We start from the raw sequence: 24,972 nt of genomic DNA on the forward strand, positions 1-24,972 counted from the left end.
AAAAGGTGCCAGGTTATGCCCAATAATCTTCTTCTTCTTTGTCTTTCGGCTGTTCACGTTAGGGGTCGCCACAGCAGATCAATCGTTTCCATCTCACCCTGTCCTCTGTATCTTCCTCTGTCACACCAACCACCTGCATGTCGTCTCTCAGCACATCCATGAACCTCCTCTTTGGTCTCCCTCTTCTCCTCCTGCCTGGTGGCTCCATCCTCAGCATCCTTCTCCCTATATACCCTGGGTCCCTCCTCTGCACGTCCAAACCATCTCAATATCGCCTCTCTGACTTTGTCTCCAAATCGTCCCACCTGAGCTGTCCCTCTGATATGTTCATTCCTAATCTTGTCCATTCTTGTCACTCCCAAAGAGAATCTCAACATCTTCAGCTCTGCCACCTCCAGCTCTGCCTCCTGTCTTTTTGTTAGTACCACTGTCTCTAAACCATACAACATAGCTGGTCTCACTACTGTTTTGTAAACTTTCCCCTTCACTCTTGCTGATATTCTTCGGTCACAAATCACTCCTGCCACCTTTCTCCACCCACTCCACCCTGCCTGCACTCTCTTCTTCACCTCTCTACCACACTCTCCATTACTTTGAACAGCTGACCCCAAATATTTAAACTCATCTACTTTCACCACTTCTACTCCTGTAACTGCACTATTCCACTGGGCTCCCTCTCATTCACACACATGTACTCAGTCTTGCTTCTACTGACTTTCATTCCCCTTCTCTCCAAAGCATATCTCCACTTCTCCAGACTAGACTCAACTTGCTCTCTACTCTCACTACAGATCACGTCATCTGCAAACATCATAGTCCATGGGGACTCCTGTCTGATCTCATCTGTCAACCTGTCCATCACCACTGCAAACAAGAAAGGACTCAGAGCTGATCCTTGGTGTAATCCCACCTCCACCTTGAATGAGTCTGTCATTCTGACTGCGCATCTCACCGCTGTCACACTATTCTTGTACATGTCCTGCACTACCCTAACATACTTCTCTGTCACTCCAGACGTCCTCATACAATGCCACAACTCTTCTCTTGGCACCCTATCATAAGCTATTTCTAAGTCCACAAACACACTGTAACTCTTTCTGTCCTTCTCTGTACTTTTCCAACAGTATTCTCAGAGCAAACATTGCATCTGTAGTGCTCTTTCTCGGCATGAAACCATATTGCTGCTCACAGATCACCTGTTTTCTAAGCCTAGCTTCTACTACTCTTTCCCATAACTTCATGCTGTGGCTGATCAGCTTTATGCCTCTGTAGTTACTGCAGCTCTGCACATCACCCTTGTTCTTGAAAATAGGAACCAGCACACTTCGTCTCCACTCCTCAGGCATCCGCTCACTTTCCAAGATTTTATTAAAACAATCTGGTTAGAAAACTCTACTGCCATCTCTCCTAGACATTTCCATGCCTCCATTGGAATGTCATCTGGACCAACTGCCTTTCCACTCTTCATCCTCTTCATAGCAGCCCTCACTTCTTCCTTGCTAATCTCTTGTACTTCCTGATTTACTCTCACATCATCCAGCCTTTTCTCTTGCTCATTTTCTTTATTCATCAACTCTTCGAAATATTCCCTCCACCTTCTCAGCACACACTCACTTGTCAGCACATTACCATGTCCATCTTTTACCACCCTAACCTGCTGCACATCCTTTCCAGCTCTGTCCCTTTGTCAAGTCCTTTTCTCCTTCCTTACTATTCAACTTCTTGTACAGCTCACAATATGCCTTTTCCTTTGCTTTTCCACTTCTCTTCTCACCTTACGCCACATCTCCTTGTACTCCTGTCTACTTTCTTCATCTCTCCGACTATCCCAAAACGTTTTCGCCGTCTTTCTCCTTATGCTTTTCTTCATTCCACCACCAAGTCTCCTTGTCTTCCTTCCACTATCCAGATGTCATACCCAGTACTGCCCTAGCTGTCTCCCTCACCATATCTGCAGTACTCTTCCAGTTGTCCAAAATTGCTTCCCCTCCAACTAGTGCTTCTCTCACCTGCTCGCTAAATTTCACACAACAGTCTTCCTCCTTCAGCTTCCACCATCCGATCCTTTGTTGAGCTCTCACTCTCTTCACCTCTAAAGTCATCCTACAAACAACCATCCTATGCTGTCTAGTGACACTCTCTCCTGCTACCACCTTAGTCTGTGATTTCTTTTAGCTTGCATCTCCTATAAAGAATGTAGTCCACCTTCCTCCACTCTTATGTTACCCTGTGCTCCTCCCTTTCTTAAAGTAGGTATTCACCACAGCCATTTCCATCCTTTTTGCAAAATCAACCACCGTCTGTCCTTCCCCATTCCTATCCTTGATACCATATCTACCCATTACTTCATCACCTCTGTTCCCTTCACCAACATGCCCATTGAAGTCCGCTCCTATCACCACTCTTTCATGCTTGGGCACGCTCTCCACCACCTCATCTAACACACTCCAGAAATCTTTCTCCATCTCACAACCTACCTGTGGGGCATATGCACTGATGATATTCATCATCACCCCTTCAATTTCCAACTTCACACTCATCACCCTGTCAGACACTCGCTTAACCTCCAACACCCTTAACATACTCTTCCTTTAAAATGACCCCAACACCATTTCGCTTCCTGTCCTCACCATGGTACAACTTGTACCCACCGCCGATGCTCCTGCTCTTACTTCCCTTCCACTTGGTCTCTTGCACACACAATATGTCTACCTTTCTCCTCTCCATCATATCAGCCAGCTCTCTCCCTTTACTAGTCATACTACCAACATTCAAAGTCCCCACTCTCATTTCCTCCCTTCTAGTTTTCTTCTTCTCCCGCTGTTCGTAGCAACGTTTTCCTCCTCCTCTTCGTCGTCTTCGCCCAGCAGTAGCCCAATTTCCACCGGCACCATGTTGGGCAATAGCACCGGTGGCGGACGTCGTTAACCCGGGCCGCGACTGATCCGGTATGGGAATTCGATTCTGAGTCTGCATAGTTGGGTTGGCTTGTTTTACGCCGGATGCCCTTCCTGACGCAACCCTCATTTATCTGGGCTTGGGACAGGCATTCAGAATGTACTGGCTGCACACCCCATGTGGATGAGTTAGGTTATGCCCAATAATAAATAAATATTTATTCACTCATAACTGGAAAAATATAGAAAGCAATCAATGCAATCCCAATATTATATTCATCTGAGAATGAACAGTCTGAAAAAGACTGTAAAAACTGGCCATGAGTGCTGTCATTTTTGGGGGAAAACGATGGTTGTCATATCTATGAACTTAAACCCCAGTTCTCATCACGCATTAGGGACGTGGCGCGATCGGTCAGTAGCTCGTTATGACTCACCACCAGACTGACCCAGCCTAGAACCGGACGTTTCTCCCTACATGTGGTGTTTCACGTGAACGTGAGCTATGCTTTATCTAACCGAGTGGGTCTTGCCCATCTGCTGCAGCCACCAAGACACTTCTGAAGGAGTTACAAGCTCCAGTGACTTCTTTTTTTTTGTCTTTTACATGGTTATCCAGAGATCAAGAAGCACAACCTTAGTTTTTAATACAACAAATCCCATTTATTGGTGGAATTAATACCTTGAAACAAAAAAAACAAAAAAAAAAAAACATGCAAAAGCCTGTAATCCACTGTCAGTCCCCTCTGATCCCTCAGCATTACAGCAATCTGACTCAAACCAAAACCAATTATCACAAGTCATCATGAAAAATTGTCATGTTATCATCTTGTCTGAAGAATAACGTGACATCGGAGCCTCTTTTACAAATGTGTTAACAGATACAGTTTATTCCACTCACATTAAAGTTCATTCTATTATTACGATCTCTTTGCTACATAGTGAATTCTGAAAAAGTACACAGACAGATGAAGTCTGATGTTAAAGATAAGTTCAAGAATATCATCTAATAGCTAATCACCACCATCTTCATGTCACTTTACTAATACTAATGAGTGCTAACATACTTTTTTAATCTACCTTCGTTTCAGGTTTGTCATTTTGGGACCAAGAAAGAAATAAAGTGAAAGATCCTGACTGCTGGAATCTTCAAGCACAAAAACAGCAGAAAGTTTTCACTGACAGCATCCACCTGCATGCCGTAACCATGGAAACCGTTTGTCGATGGCACACTTTTTACGACGTAGTGTGTAATCATGGACCAGAGACAGTTTTGCAAACTCCACCCAGACCAACTGTTAGAAAATACGCAGGGCTGCAGAACCACTCGGATCGATGACATCATGAAGGTTTAAGATAATGACGTAATGTTTGATCGGCCTCCAGGGGGCGCCACAATCTTTTGAGCGGAGCGTCGTGGTATGTGGTCATCAATCTGAGCACCTGCAACAGAACAGAAGGAGAGCAGAAGAACAAAGAAGACACCACACTGGTTTGGGTATGAGATAAATGATATTCTGCTTTTATCATTTCTTTTTTTCCAAAAAGTAATTTGGGAGTGATGAGAAGAGATGATGTATATGTTGCTAAAAGACCAATGAGACTGGAAGTACAGGAGAAGAGAAGGAAGGAAAGAAGGAAGACTGGAAGGAAAAGAAGGTTCAAGACTGAAATTTGTGGAAAAGGTCCATCAGAACCACCAGGTCAGAGACACGGGGACAAGAATTTGGTTTGATTCTTTTTGTTATCGATTTGTAACTGGACAACATTTGTATAGTGCTTCTTCATGTGATGCAGAAGCGCAAAGCCATTTACAAGGATGCCTCACATTCACCCATTCTCTCTCACACATACACACCCACAGTGTGATGTACAGGGCTTCACTTTTTCCACATTTTGTTATGGTACATACAGCCTTATTCCAAAATGGATGAAATAAATTTTTTTTCCTCAACATTCTTCACAGAATACCCCAATAATGACCATGTGAAAAAAAGTTTTGAGATTTTTGCAAATTTATTAAAAAGCAAACAAACTGAGAAATCACATGTACCTAAGTATTCACAGCCTCTGCCATGAAGATCAAAATTGAGCTCAGGTGCATCCTGTTTCCACTGATCATCCTTGAGATGTTTCTACAACTTAAATGGAGTCCACCTGGGGTCAATTGAATTGATTGGACATGATTTGGAAAGACATACACCTATAAGGTCCCACAGTTGACAGTGCATGTCAGAGCACAAACCAAGCATGAAGTCAAAGGAATTATCTGTAGACCTCTAAGACAGGATTTTCTCGACTCTTGAGGCACAAATCTGTGGAAGGGTACATAAACATTTCTGCTGCTTTGAAGGTCCCAATGAGCACAGTGGCCTCAATCATCTGTAAATGGAAGACGTTTGGATCCACCAGGACTCTTCTGGAAGCTGTCCGTCTAAACTGAGAAATTATGGGAGAAGGGCCTTAGTCTGGGAGGTGACCAAGAAACCAATGGTCACTCTGTCACAGCTTCAGCATTCCTCTCTGGAGAGAGGAGAACCTTCCAAAAGGACCACCATCTCTGCAGCAATCCACCAATCAGGCCTGTATGGTAGAGTGGCCAGACGGAAGCCACTCCTTAGTAAAAGGCACATGGCAGCCCACCTGGAGTTTGCCAAAAGGCACCTGAAGGACTCTGACCATGAGAAACAAAATGCTCTGATCAGATGAGGAAACCAAGCACCATCCCTACAGTGAAGCATGGTGGTGGCAGCATCATGCTGTGGGGATGTTTTTCAGTGGCAGATACTGGGAGACTAGTCAGGATTGAGGGAAAGATGAATGCATCAATGTACAGAGACATCCTGGATGAAAACGTGCTCCTGACTGCTCTTAACCTCAGACTGAGGTGATGGTTCATCTTTCAGTAGGACAAAGATCCTAAACACACAGCCAAGATATCAGAGTGTCTTCAGGAAAACTCTGAATGTCCTTGAGTGGCCCAGCCAGAGACCAGACCTGAATCAGATTGGACATCTCTGGAGAGATCTGAAAGTGGCTGTGCACCGACGCTCTCCATCCAACCTGATGGAGCCTGGCGGGTGCTGCAAAGAGGAGCAGTGTTACCACAGTTACTTTGAAAGGTTACTTTATACAGTTACATTTTACAGTTACTTTATACAGTTACTTCATTAGCAGCTGCAGACAACAATGCTGAATGTAACTAATAAAGTAACTAGTAATCAAACATGGTTATTTTTAAGATTGAGTAATACTTTGCTGATTACTCAATCTAAATAGTAACCAAGTTAGATTACTAGTTACCTTATTAGTTACAAGTTGTTGGCAGCTCCTAATAAAGTAACTGTATAAAGTAGCCAAAAAAGCAACTAACTTTTCAAAGTAACTGTCAACACTGAAGAGGAATGGACAAAACTGCCCAAAGATCGGTGCCACCAAGCTTGTGACATATTCAAGAAAACTCGATGCTGTAATTGCTGCCAAAGGTGCATCAACAAAGTACTGAGCAAAGGGTGTGAATACTTATGTACATGTGATTTCTTAGCTTTATTTTTAATAACTTTGCAGAAGTTTAAAAAAAAAAAACTTTTTTCATGTTGTCATTATGGGGTATTGTGAATTTTAGGGGAAAAATTAATTTCATCCATTTTGGAATAAGGCTGTAGCATAAAATGTGGAAAAGGTGAAGCGCTGTGAATACTGTCCCGATGCGCCGTAGATACTGACCCTAAGAGTTTGTGTGCATGTGTGTGTGTTACTGAAGACTACCTGCCAGGGTGAAACCAGATTGATGAAGATTTCGAGGGCCAGTCGTGGTCTTGGGGCAGGGGGGCCCTCTCGTGGTTGGGGTTGGTGTGACGGATTTAGTCACACTGATGACATCATGAACTGGACCATCATAGTTCCCACGTGGAACCCCGCGGGCCTCTGCCATCTGAGGAGGTATTCAGTTGATTAGATGTTCAGTGTGAGTATTGTTCACCTGGAGATCACCTGCTCTGTCCAAACCTGATTAATTACCCTGGTTTATACCAATTAATGAGCTGTGAGCCCAAGTATAGAGGACATTATGCAGGATAGGCGATGTCCAGAAGCTGGGTTGGTGACTGAGTTGGGACAGTATGGAAAATGCAAATAATAACTCAACTCTTGATCTTTACTTTAACTTCTACCAGAATGAACCAAAGAAATTTTATGTATTGTGTGATCACCTGCGTTGATATACACCAGTTCCTACATTTCAAGTCTGCGGCACATTCCAAAAGAAGTTGGGATGAGGCAATTGAGGGCCATTATTAAGGTTTAACAAAATTAATAATAATGATGTTACTTCAAACAGGTGATTGTAATCATGATTTAGTACAAAAGCAGCATCCACGAAAGCCTGAGAATCTGAGGAGCAAAGACAGGCAGAGAATCTCCAGTTTCTCAACAAATATGTGCGAAAATTATCTCAAACAAAGATTGGAAGAGATTTGTATATTTCTCGCTCTACAGTGCATAATATCAGTAAAACGTTCAAGAAATCTGTAGGGATTTCACTGCATAAAGGGCAGGGGTGCAAAGTGAAGGTGAACATCTGAACGCTGATAACTCAGACGGCACAACATCAAGATCTGTCATTCATCAATAGCTGATATAACCATGAGTAATGGATTACTTTGGGAAAACTTTGTAAAGCACTACAGTACAGTTACATTCATATATGCTGGATTTAAGATATTTCCAGGGACATCCATGCAGTTTTTTGAAACAAAAGAAGAGAAGAGGGTTCAGACACTGGACTGGCCTGCCTGCAGTCCTGATTTGTCCCCAATAGAGAATGTGGGGAAAATTTTGGAAGGGAAAAATAAAAGAAGCATCAACAATGACCCTGGACTGGTTAAGACATGTTCGCAGCAAGAACGGGGCAGAATAACACACGAAATGCTCCATTTGTTGGTATTTTCAATGTCAAAGTGTTTTTGCCCAAGAACCTCGCCTCACGCTCTTATCACTGCTAAGAGAGGCTCCATCTTCCCCCATGATGACCCTTAATTGAAGTAAGCAGGTATAGAAAATGGATGGATGGATGTTCCAGGCCTGAAATGTAGGATTTGATTTATATGAACAAGTGAAATGAAGCTGACAAACAAAACCTGAAACCTATTGGGTTCATACTGTCTGCATTTTTTTGTTCTTTTCCATCCCAACTTGTTTCTGATTTGGGGTTGAAGTTTGAAGTTCTTGTCTTCTGCGTTCTGAACTTTTCATCCTCCTCTTCACCAACAGATTGATTATTTTTCTTAAGACTCCATCTCTAGTGGCACAGATAAATATAAATTACGTAGCAATGTAGATGTTTAACTGTTAGCAGAGAGACTGCTCATGAGTCAGCTGTCACACTGCTCAGAAACAGCTTGTGAAGATGTTCGAGCACCTTGCTGCGAGCTCGGATCCTTTTATAGGTGGCATCAGGGAAAGCCTTCCTTGGGATGAAGCGCCCAGAACCTTCTGTAACATTAAGTTTCCCATCCTCCAGAACGACACATCCACCACTGATCACCACTGATGGCATTCCTCGAAACTCCAGACCTTCCAAGATGTTCACCTCCACTGTCTGCACAGAAACATGAGCTACATAGGCCAACCAGACCAATGATGACGACTATAATTTAGGTTTCTTCTAATGGTGACTCGAGAAAGATGTTGAGGTTTCATGATGGAGATTCATGTGATTATCCCATTCTTACCAAATTGTGAGTCTTTGCAGAAATGGTTTGCGTCTCTTTTGGGTTCCAGACAACGATGTCTGCATCAGATCCTTCAGCAATGCGACCTGATAAAGGACAGACCATTGTCACAGTAGCCTGAACACACATTGAGACGCATGTGGACGATGACAATGTCGTCATAAAATGTAGTAACGGTGTATTACGGCATTACTTTGTTCACTTGTAGCAGAATTTTTGGATTAGAAAACATCAACCTTACAGCAAAATCATGCACTAAATTTGGCGTGATGATTCCTAAGGTAGTCCTCACCAAATCTGATCGATTGACCACTTGAAAATCCAAGATGGTCACCAAAATGACCTACCGAAAATGACTTTTTGCATAGAAATGCTCCTATTACAATGGATCCGTTTCACAGCATCTCCAATTACGTTTAAGAATTTTTTGATACGTCACAATGAACGATGAAATGTCTAAGATGAGTTTACAAGCAACACACATAAAACATTTACTCTGAGCACTTGTGGTTGACAAAATGGACCAAAGTGGGGACAGTTTGTCCATTAAGTCTAGTTAGCCAAGAAAAGAGAATATCAGCGATAACTTTAAGAGTCTGTTTTGATCAAAGGTCTGAGTGATGCAATACCTTTTCTTGGATAAATGTTGAAGAGTTTAGCAGCATTGGTGCTCGTTACTGCGACAAATTCATTCTCATCCATCTTTCCTGTACACTGGCGAAAGAATTAAAGACCAAAAATGTTGGTAACATGAAGATGCTGAAATTGCTGCTGACTTCAGTATTCAATCCTACTGTCGATGTGAAGCAGTTGGCTTTAATTCGGAGGTAAGTAACGTTGCCTCTAAAGTTACAGCTCTTCGTATCAATGTTGGGGGTAAAGGTACGAGGTAATCTTACCACAGCTCTGTCCCATATGACTGACATCCTCTCCTCTATGCCGTTGGTTCCTTCTGGGATCAGTGCAAAGTTGTCTTTGCCAACAGCTTTCTGCGCAGTGGAAAATGTGGCCTGAGCACTGGATGTCACCTGCAGGTCTCCACTGGACAAAAGTGACAAGTGTCACTTATATTCTCCATAGAGGTTAAAGGGGAACTTTGAAATTTTTCAACCGGAGTCCTATCTAATACTATCAATCAATTTTCTTATATAGCGCCAAATCACAACAAACAGTTGCCCCAAGGCGCTTTATATTGTAAGGCAAGGCCATACAATAATTATGTAAAACCCCAACGGTCAAAACGACCCCCTGTGAGCAAGCACTTGGCTACAGTGGGAAGGAAAAACTCCCTTTTAACAGGAAGAAACCTCCAGCAGAACCAGGCTCAGGGAGGGGCAGTCTTTTGCTGGGACTGGTTGGGGCTGAGGGAGAGAACCAGGAAAAAGACATGCTGTGGAGGGGAGCAGAGATCGATCACTAATGATTAAATGCAGAGTGGTGCATACAGAGCAAAAAGAGAAAGAAACAGTGCATCATGGGAACCCCCCAGCAGTCTACGTCTATAGCAGCATAACTAAGGGATGGTTCAGGGTCACCTGATCCAGCCCTAACTATAAGCTTTAGCAAAAAGGAAAGTTTTAAGCCTAATCTTAAAAGTAGAGAGGATGTCTGTCTATACTATGTACTATAAACAAACAACTAGTTGTCCTTGTGCCCCAAGGTTCTTGAAATGCACTATCTTCTGGTGGACATTTACCATTAATGTAGGTACAAAAGAATTTTGCCAAGAGCTCTAGATTTTAGATGTTTGAGTTTATCTTTTCCCTTGGGACAAAAACAATGATAAACATTGCACAATTTATTTATAGTGTGAACATCATCACAGGCTAAACAACTATACAATTTAAGCTTACAGAGCAAGCCACTAAGTTTTTTTTTTTAATTGAAGGTTAGTCTCGTTGAGATCAAGATCTCTTTTAGAAGGGAGACTGACAATTTTTTCAAAAAAAGGTTTCAAATTCACCTAACCTGCATGTCTTTGGATGTGAAAGCAGGCCGGAGCACCAGGGGGGAACCCACGCAAATGCGGGGAGAACATGCAAACTCCACACAGAAAGGCCACAGTAGGAATCGAACCCATGGCCTTCTTACTGTAAGGCAACAGTGCTAACCACTAAGCCACCGTGCTGCCAAAATCTATACAGGTCAACTGTCAATGAGGGACTGTTTCTTCACCTGACAACAGGAATAAGCTCCAAGGACAATTGACTTGTATAGATGTAGTGTATAGATGGAAAAATGGCTAAGGTAAGTCACTGACTGTATGATTAGTCATTTTGAAAAAGTTTCTTTACATTTACTGAGGTAAACATGCACAAGTTTATTTCTATAGGGATCCTCTATATGCTACCAGGAGCATTTTCATTTATGCAGTGGTGACAGAAAGTGGTTTGTGATGTTTTAGCTTACCCCAGAGGTTTACACTGTATATGTAGCTCTGTTCAAATTTGAAATCAATACTTGACCGATTATCATTCTTTTTGTTTCAAGTGAAAACTTAAACTCAAAAATGTCTTAAAAAAAAGGCTTAAGCTGAAAAATCTCATCATTCCTCTTTAAGATACTAGTCACTCGAACCATCCAGAAAGGCCTAACATTAACTAGTTCATGTTGGCAATTCTGTTTCATGTTGAACCAAAATGGTGAATTAGAGTAAGCCCATATTAACCAGAAACAAACCAATTTTCGCTCATGTCAACAGATGAGCGAAGCCATGCTCATATTAACAGAAAGGTAAGGCTATGCTAATACTAACCATGCTAACAGGGAAGTCAAATATTGTGGAGTTGAAGGGTCAGGATTCAGGGGTGGACTCATGACAAAGGCAGCAGCAGTGGCCCAGTCTTTGGACCAATAGTGCGAGCCGTCAGTGGCCAGACTGGCTGTGATTGCTTCACCATAGACCACAATACCTGAGGAGAAAGACATGAGGACATTTGACATGTCTGTTTTAGCAGTAAGGAAGAAGTGCTTCACACTCAGACCACTATCACATCTTCAAAGCATTTTTTAAGAAATTTATTTAGAGCAATATATAGAAACTCTTCTTACTGTTGCCCTCTTTAGTCCGTTCCAAACCAAACTGTTGCCAACCCAGTTCCATGCTTTGAAATGCCTCAATTAACCCAATTAAAGAAAACATAAGTAGGAATATCTACATTAGCTTTAGAAACAATGTGACAACAGGGTGTCAAGATCCAACCCCTCATCCACATTGTGACCATAGACCTTATACATATGTTCTGACACCTGGGCAATAGCAGGGGGACTGCCTGTTGGGGTGACACACGGTCGGGACCTTGTGTGCCCTGTGGCCGCTACAGTAATCACGAAGGCCCAACAGGAACCCTGAACATAAGACGGCTAATGGGGCTCTGTTTAAACATGAAGTCCTCATGGCGGATCATGCGGACGAGGTGATGGCTTGTAACTCAATAGCTGTAAAGGGGGATGAAAGCTGCAGAAGGTCCTCAGATCCTGGTCGCCTTAAATTTCCCAACCATTGGACCAGGCCATGGATTTATCGAGGACCATGCATTTGACACCATGCTACAACATTCCCGCGTTAAACAAACCCACACAGAGGTGTTTCTAGATCGACCCTGGATGTAGATTTTTCCTGGTGTCCACCATCAACCTTCCTTCCCACTGAGCGCCTGCCATGAGTACAATATGAAAAAGGTCATAATACCTAATATTTAATAATATGCACAAATATGTAAAATATATATAACTACTGATCTTTAAAAAAATGCATAATTTCTTTGAGGTGGTCTGCATGTCATAGGGTTAGGGAGCTAAAATGCTGAAAATTTCCCCATCCTCATTTATATGCAAATACATATATATACACACATACACACAAAACCATGATGGCTGCATACGATGTATGTATTGGCATGACATACAATCTATTACTGAATGATTACATCAGCAGCCAACAGAGATTCACTTGTCTTGGCAGTTAATAAGGAGGACATTAAGTCATGAGGTCACTGGACAGAGACATCTGGCCATGACAATACCTATGCAGGTGCTTCTTGTTTTACTGTACGGTTGTGAGACTTGGACTTTAACTAGTGACCTAAGATGATGACTGATGTCTTTGGAAGATCCTTGGGTTCCGCTGGAATGACTGTGTCAAATGAGCGGTTGCTTAGTGGGACTCAGAGGACTATCACTTGGCATTGTGAGGAAACACCGTCTACGACATTCCGACCATGTGATGCACTTCTTTCGACATGATCCAGCATACAGTGACAGCACTGGGATGAGGTGTTAATTCAGAGGAGGAAAAAAAAAAAATGGATTCCTAAACTAATCCAAGGAGGATGAACAAGGTTTCAAACCTTTCTTTCTGGCTTTAGCGATGACATCAGCAGCTGGTTTGCTCATCACCTTGGTAACGTATAATGGACAGTTGGCCTGTTTGGCAATGGTGATTGCTCGGTACACCGCCTCTGTCTCCACCTAATACAAATCATTACACACCAAATAACACAAGACGACAGTGTTTACAATATTATAATAAGACAAACATACTCAGAAAAAAAATTCTGAAGTTTAGTAAGAGACAGAAACCGTCATTACACTTTATAACGCCGGCCACTCAGTACACGATGATGCCTTTCAGAAGAAACACAGAACACAGCACGCGCATTACCGTGTGTCATCCAACAGGCCATCGGCACATGACAAAGGTCACATTCTGTTTCCTATTGTTATTATTCAATGGAAAGGTCTCCTCTTCATAAAAAGTCTTTATGGACATCCAGTGGACTTTGGCCACAAGTGAGACAGTTATTATAGTTCTTTGGCCAAGCAGGTTTTCGGTACCACTGAAGGTGACCAAACGACACTTAGAATCCAGCCTCAGTGTACCATGGCCTACACAAAAATGTATGATAACCATGACAGGGTGATAGCTGTAGCCAGGTAGGGGTCAATGAAGAATTACACAGAAAATCTAAAAATGCCCCAATCATGTTGAAAAAATGAATAAAAAAATGCATATTATTGTTTGGGTTGATAGGGTTCTAATAAGGAATAGTTTGCACCATCTGTCAAAAATTTATGTTACAGGGTACCATATACCACCTGTCATTGAATTCAATGGATGTCGACCTTGTTTGACCTTTACTTTGGAGATCAAACATTCAGCACAGTCAAAACTATTCCATTTATTAATCCTTTTATTTCAACCAATAATTTGCGTCAGTTTTTACTTAAATTGGAGCAACTTTAACTTTTGACCCCTGTAGAAACTGAAATTGACCTTTGTCACAATTTTTGCTGTTTTTACCCCATAACTCCAAAACATTCCATCACAGATAATCCAAACTATACCTTTATGAATCGTTATGATCAGACAAATAATGTGATATAGTTTTCAACATGATAAGAGCATTTTTACATTTTGACCTCTGTGTAATTCTTCAGGCTACAGCTACCACCCTGGGATGGCTATCATACATTTTTGTGTAGACCATGATACACTGAGGCTGGATTCTAAGTGTTGTTTGGTCACCTTCAGTGGTATCAATCAGGTCAAAATTAATGTCTTATTATGTTTGCCAATCCATGAGTGCAAATGTGTGGGCGTGCCTGTGAGCCCGTTTTCTCATCTGTTCTTGTAATAGCATCTATGTAACAAGTATTTCATGGTGTAAATTGGGAAATACAGCACCGCCACGCTTGAACTGTGCCATTGTGGTCTCACCAAGATTCATAAAGCAGGTGCAGCAGGGCACGCGCTTCTGCACGATCCCATAAAATACATGTTTATGTTGGCATCATGGTGTCGTGTACGGCCGGGTTGACACAAAAGCAGAAGTGGTACAGTGCGTCTGCCTCACTCTGTGGTGGAACTGTTGCAGGTATGAGGGGTGTGGGTTTTTTTTTATGTCTTACCTCCTCTGGGTGAGACAGGACGTGTCCTTCAGGTCCACTGATACCGACATCCAAAAGCTTTTTCTGTTCCTGACACAAAACAGTGGATGCCAGTTGAAATCCATTTCCTATAAGTAACATTAAACACCCAACATCTGGGTGAATGAATCTCACTATGCAACCACTAGAGGGCACTGTAAGTCTTTGTGGAACACGCTGTCTGACCTGGTCCTTTCTGTGTGGACTTTGTATGTTCCCCCCGTGTTTGCGTGGGTTCCCTCCAGGAAGTGACTAGAGTCACCACTTCACCTAACTGTGCATGTCTGTGTGAGAGTATGAATGTGTTTGTCTGTCTACATGCATCGATTCTGCAAAAATACTACAATTATTGTAACTGTTTTAAAATGTGATGTAGAACATGTGCGCATGATGTGACAGATACTTAACATTAAAATACTAAAGTACCACCCCCCCCCCAACACACACACACACACACATCTAAAACTTGCACATAAATGATAAAAAGTGTGCCATTGAGACGCTCATGTAGCATGTTGATCAGGCTGAATTACCACTTCAATGATGTCACCGTTCTCAGCGTGGACCAGCGCGATGGCTCCAAGATCCCTGAGGATGCCAAATGCCTCATACAGCTGGAAAGATAAAAGTAGACAGAAAAAATTTCAATGAATTTGTGCTTTTTGGAACTTATAAATATCCCAGGTCAAATAAAAATGGATTATATCATTATTGATATGAGATCATTTTGTTTTAGTGCAATTCTGACTCAAACCTTGGTTGCGAGAGGACATTAAAAAAAAAGGTCTTTGATTTTCAGTTTTGCAATAAAGTTTAAAATTACCTTGCCAAACAAAATAGAATAAATAAATTGAAATTGAATCAGAAATGATTACTCAAAGACAAGGGATTTAAATTAAGTCATTCTTTATTTATCTTGACTTGTAAAATTTTTATAATATAATCCCAGAGGAGTGAAGAAATGTGCTGGTTCTGATTGTTTAAGAACACGTGTGATGTGCAGAGCTGCAGTAACTTACAGAGGCATAAAACTGATCAGCCACAGCATGAAGTTATGGGAAAGAGTTGAGGGAGATAGACTTAGAAATGAGGTGAACTGTGAGCAGCAACATGGTTTCATGCTGAGAAAGAGCACTACAGATGCGATGTTTGCTCTGAGAGTGCTGAATTATACGAGGGTAGACTGAAAAGTTCTAAGGCTCACTATAATGCAGTTAATGCATTACTCCTTCATGGGGAGCCTTAGAACTTTTCAGCCTACCCTCATAGGAATTGAGGGTAGGCTGAAAATTACTCATAACCATCCCAAAGACGTATCGTTATCTTTGGCTGCTTTCAGTGATGCCGGTATTTGGTTAGACTCTTTCTCTCCGATTGTTCTGTGTGAGTTATTTTCATTAGTTACCTCCTCCAAACCATCAACATGTCTATTAGACCCCATTCCTACCAGGCTGCTCAAGGAAGCCCTACCATTAATTAATGCTTCGATCTTAAATATGATCAATCTATCTTTATTAGTTGGCTATGTACCACAGGCTTTTAAGGTGGCAGTAATTAAACCATTACTTAAAAAGCCATCACTTGACCCAGCTATCTTAGCTAATTATAGGCCAATATCCAACCTTCCTTTTCTCTCAAAAATTCATGAAAGGGTAGTTGTAAAACAGCTAACTGATCATCTGCAGAGGAATGGTCTATTTGAAGAGTTTCAGTCAGGTTTTAGAATTCATCATAGTACAGAAACAGCATTAGTGAAGGTTACAAATGATCTTCTTATGGCCTCAGACAGTGGACTCATCTCTGTGCTTGTTCTGTTAGACCTCAGTGCTGCTTTTGATACTGTTGACCATAAAATTTTATTACAGAGATTAGAGCATGCCATAGGTATTAAAGGCACTGCGCTGCGGTGGTTTGAATCATATTTATCTAATAGATTACAATTTGTTCATGTAAATGGGGAATCTTCTTCACAGACTAAGGTTAATTATGGAGTTCCACAAGGTTCTGTGCTAGGACCAATTTTATTCACTTTATGTTTCCCTTAGGCAGTATTATTAGACGGCATTGCTTAAATTTTCATTGTTACGCAGATGATACCCAGCTTTATCTATCCATGAAGCCAGAGGACACACACCAATTAGCTAAACTGCAGGATTGTCTTACAGACGTAAAGACATGGATGACCTCTAATTTCCTGCTTTTAAACTCATAAAACTGAAGTTATTGTACTTGGCCCCACAAATCTTAGAAACATGGTGTCTAACCAGATCCTTACTCTGGATGGCATTACCCTGACCTCTAGTAATACTGTGAGAAATCTTGGAGTCATTTTTGATCAGGATATGTCATTCAATGCGCATATTAAACAAATATGTAGGACTGCTTTTTTGCATTTGCGCAATATCTCTAAAATTAGAAAGGTCTTGTCTCAGAGTGATGCTGAAAAACTAATTCATGCATTTATTTCCTCTAGGCTGGACTACTGTAATTCATTATTATCAGGTTGTCCTAAAAGTTCCCTGAAAAGCCTTCAGTTAATTCAAAATGCTGCAGCTAGAGTGCTAGCAGGGACTAGAAGGAGAGAGCATATCTCACCCATATTGGCCTCTCTTCATTGGCTTCCTGTTAATTCTAGAACAGAATTTAAAATTCTTCTTCTTACTTATAAGGTTTTGAATAATCAGGTCCCATCTTATCTTAGGGACCTCTTAGTACCATATCACCCCAATAGAGCGCTTCGCTCTCAGACTGCAGGCTTACTTGTAGTTCCTAGGGTTTGTAAGAGTAGAATGGGAGGCAGAGCCTTCAGCTTTCAGGCTCCTCTCCTGTGGAACCAGCTCCCAATTCAGATCAGGGAGACAGACACCCTCTCTACTTTTAAGATTAGGCTTAAAATGTTCCTTTTTGCTAAAGCTTATAGTTAGGGCTGGATCAGGTGACCCTGAACCATCCCTTAGTTATGCTGCTATAGACTTAGACTGCTGGGGGGTTCCCATGATGCACTGAGTGTTTCTTTCTCTTTTTGCTCTGTATGCACCACTCTGCATTTAATCAGTGATTGATCTCTGCTCCCCTCCACAGCATGTCTTTTTCCTGGTTCTCTCCCTCAGCCCCAACCAGTCCCAGCAGAAGACTGCCCCTCCCTGAGCCTGGTTCTGCTGGAGGTTTCTTCCTGTTAAAAGGGAGTTTTTCCTTCCCACTGTTGCCAAGTGCTTGCTCACAGGGGGTCGTTTTGACCATTGGGGTTTTTCCGTAATTATTGTATGGCCTTGCCTTACAATATAAGGCACCTTGAGGCAACTGTTTGTTGTGATTTGGCGCTATATAAATAAAAATTGATTGATTGATAGGAATTATATTGTGTGTTTCTGGATTTAGAGAAAGCTTAAGACAGGGTGCCAAGAGAAGTGTTGTGGTATTGTATGAGGAAGTCTGGATTGGCAGAGAAGTACGTGAGGGTGATGGACATTTACAAACAGTGGTGAGATGCACAGTAGGAATGAGAGATGCATTTAAGATGGAGGTGAGATTACACCAAGGACTGGCTCTGATGCTTGCAGATGACTGTGTTCTGTAGTGAGAGTAGAGAGCAGGTTGAATCTAGTGTGGAGAGGTGGAGGTATGCTCTGAAGAGAAGGAGAATGAAAGACAGAGTATGGGTAAGAATGAGATGGAGCCCGGGGGTATAGTGCGGCTAAGGTACAGTAGATGAGTTTAAATACTTGGGGTCAATTATTCAAAGTAATGGAGAGCGTTGTAGAGAGGTGAAGAAAAGTCTGCAGGCTGGGTGGAGTGGATGGAGAAAGGTGGCAGGAGTGATTTGTGACAGAAGGATGTCTGCAAGATTGAAGGATAAAGTCTACAGACAGTATTAAGACCAGCTATGTTTTACGGCTGAGAGACGGTAGCACAAACAGACAGGAGGCGGAGCTGAAGATTATGTGATTTTCTTTGGGAGTGATGACGATGGACAGGATTCGGAATGACCATATCAGGGGGACAACACAGATAGGCTGCGGTCTGAAGATAGCTGTAAGACCAAGATGATTTGGACATGTGCAGAGGAGGGACCCAGGGTATATAGGGAGAAGGATGCTGAGGATGGAGCCACCAGACATGAGGAGAAGAGGGAGGCCAAGAGGAGGTTTATGGATATGCAGGTGGTTGGTGTGACAGAGGAAGATGCAGAGGACAGGGTGAGATGGAGACAGATGACCTGCTGTGGCGCCCCCTAACCGGAGTGGCCATAAGAAGAATCTACACACACACACACACTTTTTTTTTACTGCTACTACTCAAAATCACCTGGAAGTCTGAGCTCTGGTATTTGTCTTTGTAGGTCATGAAGAGCAGGAAGGAGTTCACACCTGAAACACAAATGCTCATGTTACTATCTAAACTACTGTTGTTAACGCTGTAGTTAGTAACATCCAGTCAAAAATCCACAGTCAAGACTAAAAGTGAGGTCAGGAGAGACTACTTCTCTGTATTCTTGGACAAAGACACTTCATCTGCATGGATTCAGTTTACTCAGCCATAAATGGGTACAAGTCTAGGTTGGGGATGAAACTAAAGTGAACTAGCGCCCATCCAAGGGGAGTCAGACTCATCTGCGATATCCGCCAATACTATAGTGTAAAATCTGTCCCACTCAGACAGTCCCAAGGCATGTGGATTTGGAAAAGTCTCAATATTTGAGTGTTAGAAGTAACACTGTGGGTGTTAATTCCAAACTTCTGGTTCTACTATGTTTTAACCACTGGGCCTGGTCACAAAATTCTGATGCACCAACATGAAGCCTCTAAATATCCATGTTGGCTTCTTATGGAGGAGTCTGAAGAATTAGTAACCGTTACAACATAACAGCAGGAAACCTTTGTCTTTGACGAGGGTCTCCAGCTCCTCGTACAATCCTTCATGCCACCGTGTGATGTCCACGTGCAGAGAGTAGTCACAGCACGCCCTCTGATCTGCTGTGTCCTGCCACTGTGCCACTGCTGCCAGCAAACTAGTTCCCGGCTCTGCCAGAACATGGTCAACTGGAAACACAGTGACATCACTACTAGTATTTGTAGTTCAGAATCTCATGACTGAGTGCAGGTCAGTGGGTCATATCTTACTGATCATGGTGGTTCCTCCTGCCAAAGCAGCTCTGGTTCCTTGATAAAAGTCATCGATGGGGTTCAGACCGCTCTGTGGTGCGTGCAGGTTGGTGTTGGCATCAATTCCTCCTGGAAGGACAAGTTGGCCATAGGCGTCCACTGTCTTCACACCAGGAGGGACAATAAGGCTCTCTCCAATCTGCCTGTTGAGAAAATGTCCAATTTAAGCTGACCTACAACCCCTGGCAAAAATTATGGAATCACCGGCCTCGGAGGATGTTCATTCAGTTGTTTAATTTTGTAGAAAAAAAAAGCAGATCACAGACATGACACAAAACTAAAGTCATTTCAATGGCAACTTTCTGGCTTTAAGAAACACTAAGAAATCAGGGAAAATAATTGTGGCAGTCAGTAACGGTTACTTTTTTAGACCAAGCAGAGGAAAAAAATATGGAATCACTCAATTCTGAGGAAAAAATTATGGAATCATGAAAACAAAAGAACGCTCCAACACATCACTAGTATTTTGTTGCACCACCTCTGGCTTTTATAACAGCTTGCAGTCTGAGGCATGGACTTAATGAGTGACAAACAGTACTCTTCATCAATCTGGCTCCAACTTTCTCTGATTGCTGTTGCCAGATCAGCTTTGCAGGTTGGAGCCTTGTCATGGACCATTTTCTTCAGCTTCCACCAAAGATTTTCAATTGGATTAAGACCCGGACTATTTGCAGGCCATGACATTGACCCTATGTGTCTTTTGTTTTCACAGTTTTTGCTCTATGGCAACATTCATTTTCTTGAAAAATGATTTCATCATCCCCAAACATCCTTTCAATTGATGGGATAAGAAAAGTGTCCAAAATATCAATGTAAACTTGTGCATTAATGACAGCCATCTCCCCAGTGCCTTTACCTGACATGCAGCCCCATATCATCAATGACTGTGGAAATTTACATGTTCTCTTCAGGCAGTCATCTTTATAAATCTCATTGGAACGGCACCAAACAAAAGTTCCAGCATCATCACCTTGGCTCAGTGCAGATTCGAGATTCATCACTGAATATGACTTTCATCCAGTCATCCACAGTCCACGACTGCTTTTCCTTAGCCCATTGTAACCTTGTTTTTTTCTGTTTAGGTGTTAATGATGGCTTTCGTTTAGCTTTTCTGTATGTAAATCCCATTTCCTTTAGGCGGTTTCTTACAGTTCGGTCACAGACGTTGACTCCAGTTTCCTCCCATTCGTTCCTCATGTTTTGTTGTGCATTTTCGATTTTTGAGACATATTGCTTTAAGTTTTCTGTCTTGACGCTTTGATGTCTTCCTTGGTCTACCAGTATGTTTGCCTTTAACAACCTTCCCATGTTTGTATTTGGTCCAGAGTTTAGACACTGTGAACAACCAACATCTTTTGCAACATTGCGTGATGATTTTATCCTCTTCTAAGAGTTTGATAATCCTCTCCTTTGTTTCAATTGACATCTCTCGTGTTGGAGCCATGATTCCTGTCAGTCCACTTGGTGCAACAGCTCTCCAAGGTGTGATCACTCCTTTTTAGATGCAGACTAATGAGCAGATCTGATTTGATGCAGGTGTTAGTTTTGGGGATGAAAATTTACAGGGTGATTCCATAATTTATTCCTCAGAATTGAGTGATTCCATATTTTTTTCCCTCTGCTTGGTCTAAAAAAGTAACCGTTACTGACTGCCACAATTATTTTTCCTGATTTCTTATAGTGTTTCTTAAAGCCAGAAAGTTGCCATTTGAAATGACTTTAGTTTTGTGTCATGTCTGTGATCTGCTTTTTTTCTACAAAATTAAACAACTGAATTAACATCCTCCGAGGCCGGTGATTCCATAATTATTGCCAGGGGTTGTACATAATTCTACACTGCCAGAGGTGTTCTTTAAATCACGGGTCTCACCCTACTCCCTCCACACAGAGCACATATCCATTTCCGGTTACACTTTTATCTCAAATGATCAGAAAGCATTCCTCCAAAAGGCTCCGCCTTTGTCCTGCTGATTTTTCTACACAGCACATATTATGCATCATCACTTTGCTATACAGCGCCATGTTACGTTTCGTCGCCTTGCTACGCGGCGCAGGGTTACGTTTCGTCGCCTTGCTACGCGGCGCAGGGTTACGTTTCGTCGCCTTGCTACGCGGCGCAGGGTTACGTTTCGTCGCCTTGCTACGCGGCGCAGCGTTACGTTTCGTCGCCTTGCTACGCGGCGCAGGGTTACGTTTCGTCGCCTTGCTACGCGGCGCAGGGTTACGTTTCGTCGCCTTGCTACGCGGCGCAGGGTTACGTTTCGTCGCCTTGCTACGCGGCGCAGGGTTACGTTTCGTCGCCTTGCTACGCGGCGCAGGGTTACGTTTCGTCGCCTTGCTACGCGGCGCAGGGTTACGTTTCGTCGCCTTGCTACGCGGCGCAGGGTTACGTTTCGTCGCCTTGCTACGCGGCGCAGGGTTACGTTTCGTCGCCTTGCTACGCGGCGCAGAGTTACGTTTCGTCGCCTTGCTACACGGCGCAGGGTTACGTTTCGTCGCCTTGCTATACAGCACCATGTTACATTTCTGAAACATAACATGGCGCTGTGTAGCAAAGCAATGATGCATAACATGGCACATGTTGCGTTTCATTGCTTTGCTACATAGAGCCACATTTTGAATGTGAGTTGTGCTAAGCTAACAGTTTCCTTCATCAGACTGCAATGCTTCTTGAAGGTGATTTCATTTGCTGTTGCATATCACATGATGACTCCGTGCTGCCAGTGATGCTATTTTGAAGGCTCATGGTTACCTGATGGTTCCATCTTCTATGTAAACATCAGCATAGAAAGACTGGTCATCATTGACAATCTTTCCTCCTTTGATGATCAGACGGTTGCCCTGGAAACAGAGAACACCCTTGATTCAGAAACTGAAGCTGGAGATCGAACCCGGCTCTGGCCTCCCTCCACTTTTATTTCAAGGTTTTGTTGTTAACAGACAATATCCTTCATGGAGTACCACCTCCTTGTCTGGCAGATCTATTTAGACCTTCTGCACAGGCCTGTGCTCTGTGCTCTCAGGATGCAGGATCAGTGTTCCAAAGGTACAGAAGAAGTCAGCAGGTCATACGGCTTTTTTACTTATCTGCCCACCTGCGGATGGCGCCACAGGAAAAACACCTCCGTTGGAAGCTTTAAGGACAAGTTGGAACATGTCCAGCTGTTAAACAATTTCTCAGATACTCACTCAACTGAAAGCCATCAAAAGCCGCCTGGTTTTTACAAATGGTTATCAACACGGAGGTGTTTTTCCTGTGGTGGCGCTCTGCGCCGGCTGCCTGCCGACGTATGAATCCGTCTGCACGTCTTTCATTACACAATCTCCTTTAACAGTGGAATGTCCGGGTAAACTGCTGATCCCGACCTCTTCTGAAAGTTCTCTGTTCTCTCACGATGTCCTGGGTCAACAGAGGCTTAAATTTGGAGGTTTTCAGCTCGAAACAGGCTGACGACGGCGCCTCGGAGTGCGGTGCGACGTCCCGCTCCGTGGGAAGTCCTTAAAGCGGCAGTAACACTCCATAATCTCTCAACAGCCGTTAAAATTTTCACCGAAAACCAGCTGAATTTCTCGAATGGTGTCCACTTCGATGTGCCTCACAAGTTCTGAATAAATTTTGATCAAGCAAAGCGCCAGTCTCTCAGGAAGTTGTCAGACAAAGGGATTCCGAGTGGAGGGGTGGACCACTCCTCACTCAAAGCCTGCCCACAGGTGAATGACGTAACCAACAGGCGTGAAAAAACTCACGCATGCGCACGAGGGTTCAAGGTTGGCTGATGTAATCGCACGTGATTCAAATCCATATAGTTTTTGAAAAAAATAAAAAAGGTCCATTTCTTTTCTCACAGACCTCGCACATGCCCTAATGCAGACGCTGTTAAAACATAAATATTATGATTAATTGATAGAGGGGCTTGATTGAACATGTACAACTTGTACGTAAGACGTTAATAATTAATAAACAAATGTAAATTATAAAGAAGACAATGCTCATACGAGCAAGGGTTTAGCATTGTGTTATATTTATTTATTTCTATTGACATGTTGAGCACTATGAAATGTTTTTGGAAGTGCTATATTAGTTTTTTTTTTTTTTTTTTTTTTAGAATTGTCGGAATTCTCTGCCCTCATTTGGCACAAATACAACTGACTTACCAACACTGTTGCACTATGACTACAGTCTTCACCTCCTCTTTTCAACTATTCAGTCATTGTGAATACTGGACTAATTAGGGACTCAGTGTGGTTGTTTACCTGCAGCATTTCTGCCATTATGTGTTCAATCTTTTGTGTTGCTTTGTTTTGGGTCCATAGCAGATGGTTACCTCACTGAATCTGTTCCACTTGAGGTTTTTTCCTGTAATCTAAAGGACTTTTTCCCTTTTTCTATTTTGCCATCAAGCACCCTCAGGTGACTTATTTTGTGATTTGATGCTATAATCAACAGAGCTAAATTGCTGCTTATCATCGGGTTTTTTTTAGGATTTTGTATTAAATGGTTTATAAAATTGTCAATATGGAGCGTAACCTGACAAAACATTCAGAAATTACACACTGGATAAAAGCAGGAACTGATAATTAGGAGTGATCCATACTTTTAGATACTGAAATATTAAAATTGTAAATTTTTCTAGAAGCTGCTCGTTTTGTGTCAAAAAACGTTGGATGATTAATCATTTAAACCTTTTTCAGATTAGACGGAGACAGACGTTTGTTATTAAACTCTATCATTTTAGCATCAGATCGCAGTGGGTAATGCAGTAAATATCGGTTATTGATCATCTGGAGGAAAATCAGCTCGGCCCGCGTCCCGCCCTGATCAGCTTGATTGACAGGTGGAGCAGCAGCCGGTTCGGTCCATTTAAGATCAGCTCGGTTTGCTTTGAACTTACCGCGGGTCTCGCGTTGATCTTCCTGTTATGGAATGACATCCTGCAGCTCTACTAATCGATCCGCTATCGGATGATTGATCCGCAGACAGACCTTATTGTTCCCGGCAGCCCTGGCGCGAGCTATGCACAGCTTCAAAATAAGAGCTCGACACGGGAAGATAATCCTCAAATGTAAATTATATTCATCTGTGTGATTGTCAAGCAGCCCGTTAACAGATTAATATTACACTAAACTGATGCCAACAATTACAGTCTGTTAATAATCAGATGATCAGATCACCAAAGTAAACAGCGCTTTTATTTTGAAGCGCTAGTCACGCGACAATGGTTCTAATTAAATCTGTTTTTCAGTTATCTGGTG

The 24,972-nt window shown here is 42.4% G+C and overlaps 1 protein-coding gene across 1 annotated transcript; it reads right to left on the bottom strand.

The window, feature by feature from the left end:
• Positions 1-3,856: 3,856 nt before the first annotated feature.
• On the bottom strand, positions 3,857-24,749 carry dpysl4 (dihydropyrimidinase like 4). Its single transcript, XM_034193211.1, has 15 exons — positions 24,612-24,749; positions 22,472-22,560; positions 19,678-19,862; positions 19,432-19,596; positions 18,863-18,924; positions 15,091-15,171; positions 14,540-14,608; positions 12,979-13,099; positions 11,385-11,541; positions 9,529-9,670; positions 9,259-9,343; positions 8,630-8,715; positions 8,317-8,496; positions 6,666-6,831; positions 3,857-4,340 (listed from the first exon to the last, which is right to left on the bottom strand). Exons 1-15 carry the CDS (start codon positions 24,648-24,650, stop codon positions 4,249-4,251), a joined length of 1,719 nt encoding a protein of 572 aa, XP_034049102.1. The 5' UTR covers positions 24,651-24,749; the 3' UTR covers positions 3,857-4,248.
• Between the last annotated feature and the right edge of the window lie 223 nt (positions 24,750-24,972).

The sequence above is a fragment of the Thalassophryne amazonica genome, chromosome 18 (assembly GCF_902500255.1).
Source record: "Thalassophryne amazonica chromosome 18, fThaAma1.1, whole genome shotgun sequence".
In the NCBI taxonomy this organism is placed as follows: Eukaryota; Metazoa; Chordata; class Actinopteri; order Batrachoidiformes; family Batrachoididae; genus Thalassophryne; species Thalassophryne amazonica.